This window comes from Prenolepis imparis, unplaced genomic scaffold, assembly GCF_030444845.1.
Source record: "Prenolepis imparis isolate NDT839.2.m4 unplaced genomic scaffold, iyPreImpa1.0 SCAF_42, whole genome shotgun sequence".
In the NCBI taxonomy this organism is placed as follows: Eukaryota; Metazoa; Arthropoda; class Insecta; order Hymenoptera; family Formicidae; genus Prenolepis; species Prenolepis imparis.
The window spans coordinates 245,818-253,617 of NW_028141200.1; the positions used below are offsets into that span (position 1 = coordinate 245,818).

At 33.7% G+C, this 7,800-nt stretch overlaps 1 protein-coding gene across 1 annotated transcript; it reads right to left on the reverse strand.

Annotated features, from left to right (window-relative positions):
* Positions 1-6,107: 6,107 nt before the first annotated feature.
* On the reverse strand, positions 6,108-6,623 carry LOC145947093 (uncharacterized). Its single transcript, XM_083056868.1, has one exon. The coding sequence runs from the start codon at positions 6,621-6,623 to the stop codon at positions 6,108-6,110; it is 516 nt and encodes a 171-aa protein (XP_082912994.1).
* Between the last annotated feature and the right edge of the window lie 1,177 nt (positions 6,624-7,800).

The following is a 7,800-nucleotide window of genomic DNA, read 5'->3' on the forward strand; positions in this document are numbered from 1 at the left end:
ATATGTGATTGCTTGGGTGGGTGCGTGGATGAAGGTGTAAAACAAAAAAAATCACATATAGTAGCCATCCCCGAATAATTAGCGAAATTTTGGAACCAATTTATTGAAAATCGGTTAACAAATGTATGAGTGCGTAGGTGGGTGCGTGGGTGGTTGCGGGGGTGGGTTAAAAAAATCACATATAGTAGCCATCACCGAAAAATTTGCTGAATTTTTTTACGAATTTATTGAAAATCGGTGAACAAATGTATAAGTGCGTTGGTTGGTTTTTTGGGTGGTTGCGTGGGTTTTGCCCACGCCAAATAATTTTTTTACAGATTTTTACGCCATTTACGCCAATGAATAAAAACAATGTTTTGGAACACCCTAAACACATTGGCGTAAATGGCGTAAAAATCTGTAAAAAAATTATTTTCAGGAAAACATACCCTTCTCTATGAGAAAAAAAAAATTTTTTTTTAAATTAAAATAAACCCCACAGCAGCCACCCCCGAAAAATTTGCAACATTTTGGTACTTGTTTCACAAAAATCGGTCCACAAATGTGGAAGGAGTTCGCGTACATACAGACAGACAGACGGACGGCACTTATATACTCGTACTAGCGTTTCGGACCGCGCTTCGCGCGGTCCTCAAAGCTTTTATAATTCGGACCGCACTTCGCGCGGTTCTCATAAAGCCTTTATAAAACCTGATTTAACACAAAAGATTAATTGTTCTGTCTGTATTACCGCGAACTACTTGCATATTTTTGGACCGATTTTCACGAAATTTATATATTGATGTTGCAAATTTTTAGAAGATGACTACTATTATTTTTTTTTCACTCCCTGATATTGTATTTTGCGTCTTGTTTTGCATAAACTTAAATATTTATAATTAAAATTTTGTTTGCTTATATTAATTTTTTTTGTTATTTTAATTTCCACACAATTTAATATGTTTTAAATCTGAAACATTAGTTTAGTAAATATATATACATACAAATTTTTTTTTTTATTATTTAATTATTATACCAATTTTTTTTCCTTACTCAAATATTTTTTGATTACGTCTAATGTACCCACCGCTAACCCGCTATTATTAGCTCTCATACAATTTCATAATTCTTCAATTTACAAAATTTCTCTGTATATTACATTTTTTGTAAAACATTTTTCACTTCCTTCAATTAGATGTCCTTGATTGCTAAATTCATCTATCTTAATTTTTACACTTTCCCTTTTGGTTGCTCTAGAAAATGCCACATAAAGTTGACCATGAGCAAATACAGGATGTGGCAAATAAATCCCAATTTTTTCTAAACTCTGTCCTTGTGATTTATTTATTGTCATAGCAAATGATACTCGAATAGGAAACTGTCTTCGTTTAAATTTAAATGGCAATTCCAAATCACTTGTAATTAAATCTATCCTTGGAATGATGACAATCTGTCCTCGAGCAGGACCAGTTAGAACCTCCGCATAAATTAGATTATTTTTCAAATTAGTTACTATAAATCTTGTTCCATTACAAAGTCCTTTCTTAGTATTTAAATTTCTTAATAGGATTATTATAGCACTGACTTTTATTTTAAGTTGATGAACTGGCATTCCAGAAGGTGTCAGAGAGTTCAAAAACTCAGTTGGAAAATTTAATTGCTCCTGTGGATCATCACTTACAATAAAGTCAATTGAGAGATATTCCTTTTCCTCTCCTTCCATTTTACAAAGGATTGTGTCATTAATTTTAAAAGTATCCTCATTTTTAGGACAAAGTATCGCTCTATCTGGATTTTCTCTAATCCGTTCCATGGTGATTCTATCACCAAAAATTTCATTAATAAGAGATTCTTTTGATATAAAATCTTTGGGGATTTCAATTATATCGAGATGTAGTCCATCTGAATTTGATAATTTACCATCTCCGAGTTGCATTAGCCAATTTGAAAATTCTTTTTCTTCCGCAGTTCTCATATTTTGTTTTAATTTAACTTGTGTTACGTTCCTCCATATAGGATTGTATTTTACAATCGATTCAATTATAGCTGCTTTTTGTGCATGAGGCACTACTGGGAGATTTTGTCTGAAATCTCCTGCAAATAAAATTACTTTTCCTCCAAATGGTCGAGGATTCTTCATCAAATCCTTTAAAAGTTTATCAACTGCTGTTAAAGCATATCCAACAGTCATGCTCACTTCATCCCATATGATTAATTTGGCATTAATCAATTCTCGTGCACCTTGAGAATTTCCTCTAATATTTGATTTAGCTCCATCATCAATTGGGATTGAAAGCTTAAACAGAGAGTGATAAGTTCTTCCTCCTTTCAGAAGTGTGGCTGCAATTCCAGTTGAAGCACATGGAAGAATTATTTCGTTTCTTCCTCGAATAACACTTAAAAATGTGTTAAATAGGTATGTTTTACCACTTCCTGCAAACCCGTCAATAAAAAATAACCTCTCAGTTTCATTTTCATTTTCAATTGCTCGCATGACTATATCGTACACGTGCTTTTGCTCAGCATTTAGTGTCGATAATAAATAATCACCATGTATTCTTTCTTCATCCACATTATACTCTGTTACGTAAATATTTATTGGAGTTGGATTTGGCAATTGGAAGTTCTCACAGCTACTTCCATTATTTATCAGAATTCCTTGTATATGGTTTAAAGCCATATTTTCAGGATTTACAACATTGTTATGTACATAGTCCTCAATCATGAAATCTTTATATTTATTCCACATAGTTGGTACATCTGTTGGAGTTCCAAAGATGCAAATGTAAGCAAATAATTCTCGAATTTGTGCAGGCATATTCGATTCTGTTGCTTCTTCCAGCGTTTTTCCCCAAAGATTATCAGTTTCTACCAAGTTTTTTGCAATTGCTGCATCTTTAAATGTATTATAAAGAACTCCATTTACAGTTCTCAAATCTTCAAAACATTTAACTCCAGTCATATGTAGTAGAAGAAGACGGAGATAAAATCTCTCAATATCTTTTATGCTTACTGTATAAAGTCTTGAAATTATTTTTTCACCACCTTTTTTGCGTGGCTTCCACTTTGTTTCTTTTTTATCATATACATAATGATAAGGAATATCTGTGTAAATAAAATTCACTGCATTTTCATCAGATTGATTTAATTTGAACCATGCAGTCAGCGTAGTATCTCGAGTCAGCTCTCTCTGAGCAGCTTGCTCTTCATTTCCTTCTCGAAAATAAACCATTTGACGATTAGGCAAATGAACTGCCAATCTGATTACTGTATGAGACCTCATAAACAGATCGTATCCGTTCAGTCTCCACATTGCTTCTGGAGCACTAATATATCTTGCATCAAGGAATGATTTAATTTCATCTATTTTAATTGGCCTTGTGCCATCTCGTGCTTGCACTTCAATCGCAGCACAGTCAAATCCTTTGTGAATATATTTATATAAGTATTTTACGCTTTTCACCGATGAACATATTTCCAAATTGATATGTCGATCATATTTCATGATTAAATATGGTGAATATGGCACCACCCATCGATTATCAACTTCTTTGCCTCTAACGATGTATTTTTTACCAAAATTCCTTCGTTGATACATAGGATATCCATTCACATTAGCATTAGTTTCTTCACGAAACTCTTTTGGAAAACCTTTTGAACATTTTCCATCGTCTCCAGTGCAAGGATATCTGTGGGAGGAATCTCCACAAGGTCCATGAATCATGTGCTTCAAAATTTTTACATTAAGTTCTGAATATCTTTCTTCATCAGGGATTTCAGCCCATACCATCATGTCAATAACTTCTTGAAGTCTAGGCTTATCTTCATCACTCAACATTGCAAGTAAATGCAAATGTGGAAGTCCTCTTTTTTGAAATTCAATCACACCTGCATAAGCAATTATATTTCCAAAAATTTTATTATGAATTAGATCATTTAAAATCTCTTTGACATCCAAGTTGAATGTTTTAGCGACCAAATCTGGTCGAAATTCTATTAAACATCCATCAAGATTATCCTTAATTTCTGGGCATTGAGGATTGCAAGTCATTGTAAGAAAAATATCTGGTTTACCAAACTTTCTTACCAAAGACATAGCATCTTGGTACCTTTCTTGCATGTTTCTTGGACTGCCCATAAATGAAGATGGTAATATCACAGGTATACCAGCTGTAATTCCTTCATTTTGTGCTCGATTATCTAGGTGATCCATTAATCCCGAATAAAATTCTGCTCTTAATTGAGGTTGATTTAATTTAATATAATTAAGCCTATTTGCTTCAGTTTTCATATAGGCATCAAGTATAAATTGACATCTCAATTTGCCTGCCTTTTTAAATTGACTAAATTCTAATCTTGGTGCTAACAGGTGAGCATAATAATCCATTTGAGTTACTTTGAATCCTGGATATTTTGGATTATATGATTTAAGTTCTGAATGCCATCCATTGTTACCATATGGATATAACAAAGGATAACACATTGGGTCACACCTTTTGTCTAGAATTGATATTTGTTGAACATCGTTCGAATTTTTATTATAAATCCGAACGTCTCTTTCAAATGGAGGCTCACCATCTACATTCTTAAAGACCACAGCTATTTCATTTGCTTGTGGAGCATTGTATCTTCTTTGATCTTGTTTAGGATTATTTCTAAAGGACAACATTAAATTTATGGTTTTATTTCCTATCGGATTAAGATCTTTTTCAACTTGACGCATCATCTTGAATGTTTTTGCAAATTCATTGCATTGAACCATAAAACTTGACAACTCTTTCATTATTTCTGAATCACACTCCTTATTAGCTTTGTTATTCATTCTATGATTTACAGCTTCTTCTGTATCTAAAAAGTAAAGCTGTGCAAATCGCGGAGCTTGCCCATCCGCTGGGCGCATTGCTGTTGAAGTTAAATGATGATATTGCCCATGAATCTTTAAGCAATAAGGAGCATTATTCACAACATCCAATGGATTTCTATTTCCCGGCGCACCCATTGAAGCCATAGCTAAAGCGCTGTTATATGAACGAATATTATTCATAAAATTTTTTGATTTATAATCATTTCCATTTGTTCGATAACAATAAAATGTAATTTTTGTACGTACCGAACGTAACTTCTTAACTCTTATTCCAAGATTAATATTAATTCTTTCTATATTCTTGCTATGTATAATCCTTCCTTGTTTTACGACGTTATTTCATATTATGTACAGGACTGAATGTAGTACAGGTTATATAGGAGTTGTCTTCATCTTAGAAACAGGAACCAGAATATTTATAGGATTCAAAACAGGAACCAGGAAATATATATATATATATATATATATCTGTAAAGAATTCCTGCGTCTCTAAAGAAATTAGGAAATATAATTAAAATATGAATTAAATGATATCACCGTAAGGCAAGATAAAAATGATTATGGATAATATCACCGTAAGGCAAAATATGAATAAGAGTTTTATAGTTTTCAGTTATCACCTTTTAAGGCAGAGAAAATATTAATCAGCTTTGATAAGATTAGATTGATAAAAATATAAATCACCATAAGGCAAAGATAGAATTAATTTGATAAAGATATAAATCACCATAAGGCAAAGATATATTAATCACCATAAGGCAAAGATAGAATTTGTTTGATAAAGATATAAAACACCATAAGGCAAAGATATATTAATCACCATAAGGCAAAGATAGAATTTGTTTGATAAAGATATAAAACACCATAAGGCAAAGATATATTAATCACCATAAGGCAAAGATAGAATTTGTTTGATAAAGATATAAAACACCATAAGGCAAAGATATATTAATCACCATAAGGCAAAGATAGAATTTGGATGATCACCTTATGACTAGCCTCAAATAATTGGCTTGATGGAAGGTATCGACTATCATGATATGTACTTACATGATGTCCCCAATTGGACAAAGTCGACCTTCCTAACCAGATATATGTAATTAACCAAATATATTTCGATGTATCTCTGATGATCTTGATATTTCCGTACGATGCGCATCGTGTCGATTCAAACATAAAAAAACGAACCACGATAAACAGCTGCATAGCAACCAGATCTTTTTCTTTTCTCACGGCACTCTATGAAAGATTCGAATAGACTTTCCTATACATTTTCTCCGCCCGCATTCAACAATAGATTTGTTGAATGAATTTCAGGATCAGTTGGGATAATACATAATTTTGTTAAAGGTCTCTTGTAAATAGAGTTTGCAGTTTTCACTGTAACAACTCTGGTTAAACCGTCTGGTCCTGGATGTAAATGTATGACTCTTGCGAGGGGCCACTTTCCTGGCGGGTAACGCTCATCCGTAATTAATACTAAGGATCCTTCCTTTATTTCATTCGAAGGGTGATACCATTTAGAAATGGCTTGATACCTTTGTAAACACTCTATAGACCATCTTGACCAAAAGTGATCTACTTTCTGTTTAAGTAATTGCCAGCGTGAAAGCAAAGATGTCTTTTCAGTTAATAGACTCGGTTCCGGTAATGTAGTTGGTGCTTCTCCAATAAGAAAATGTCCTGGAGTCAGGGGTGAATAGTCAGATGCATCATCTGATAAAGGACATAATGGCCTTGAATTTAACACTGCTTCTATTTGTACAGTTATCGTTGTCATTTCTTCATACGTTAATATAGTATCCTTTAAAATTCGTTGTAAATGAAATTTAATAGATTTTACAGCTGCTTCCCACTTTCCTCCAAAATGAGGGGTTGATGGAGGATTGAATTTTCCATTCAGTGTTATCTTTAGCGAGAAGATAGGCAAGGTCACGTAATTCATTAGAAGATGACTTGAAAAAACGTCTTAAAGTTGCATCAGCTCCAACAAAGTTTGTTCCACAATCACTTTGTAGCGTAGCACATATACCTCTTTTACCAGTAAACCGTTTATAGGCAGCTATAAATGCATCAGTGGTATAATCCGTAACTACTTCTATATGTATTGCTGATGTTGTGAGACAAACAGATATAGCTAAATAGCCTTTATAAGTTTTTGCCGCTCGCCCTCTCCAAGTCTTCATTATCACGGGACCAGCATAATCTAAACCTGTGTTATAAAAAGGTCTTGCTGGAGTCACACGTGATGATGGTAATTGACCCATGAGCTGTTTCGCTCGAATTCCGCGATACCGTGCACACCTTCCACATCTTAGGATGTAAGAACGTACAGATGCTCTTCCACCGATAATCCAATATGAACTTCGTAAAAAACCGAGAGTAACTTGAGTACCTCCATGTAGCGTCCTTTTGTGAGCATCATCAATAATCAAAGTACTTAACGAAGATCTTCTTGGTATAATAAGTGGATGTTTTGTGTCAGACTCTATCTGTGCATTATGGAGACGACCTCCAATACGAAGTAATCCTTCATGGTCTATAAAAGGTGTAAGGCGAATCAAAGGGTTGGATTTAGGCAAATGCTCTCTATTAGAAATTATACGAATCTCGTTCGAAAACCATGCTTGTTGTACAATTCGTACCCAAAAATTACGACTCTTCTCGATTTCCATGGGTGTTATGGGATGTTTAATCAGTGTTGATTGTGATTCTCTACGGAGACAACGAATAAATCTGCGACAAATAGAAGTAATTCGTAATAATTTCATGAGTGAAGAGTACTTATCCAACAATTCCCAGTATAAAGGTTGATGGGTGACAGCAATCATGACTTGTCTGGATCGTTCTTCCAAACCAGTTTCCGGTAACTCTTTACACTTGAAAGAAGGCCAAGATGATGGAGACTCAGAAAGCCAATTTGGTCCTTTCCACCATAGATCAAATTTAATTAATTG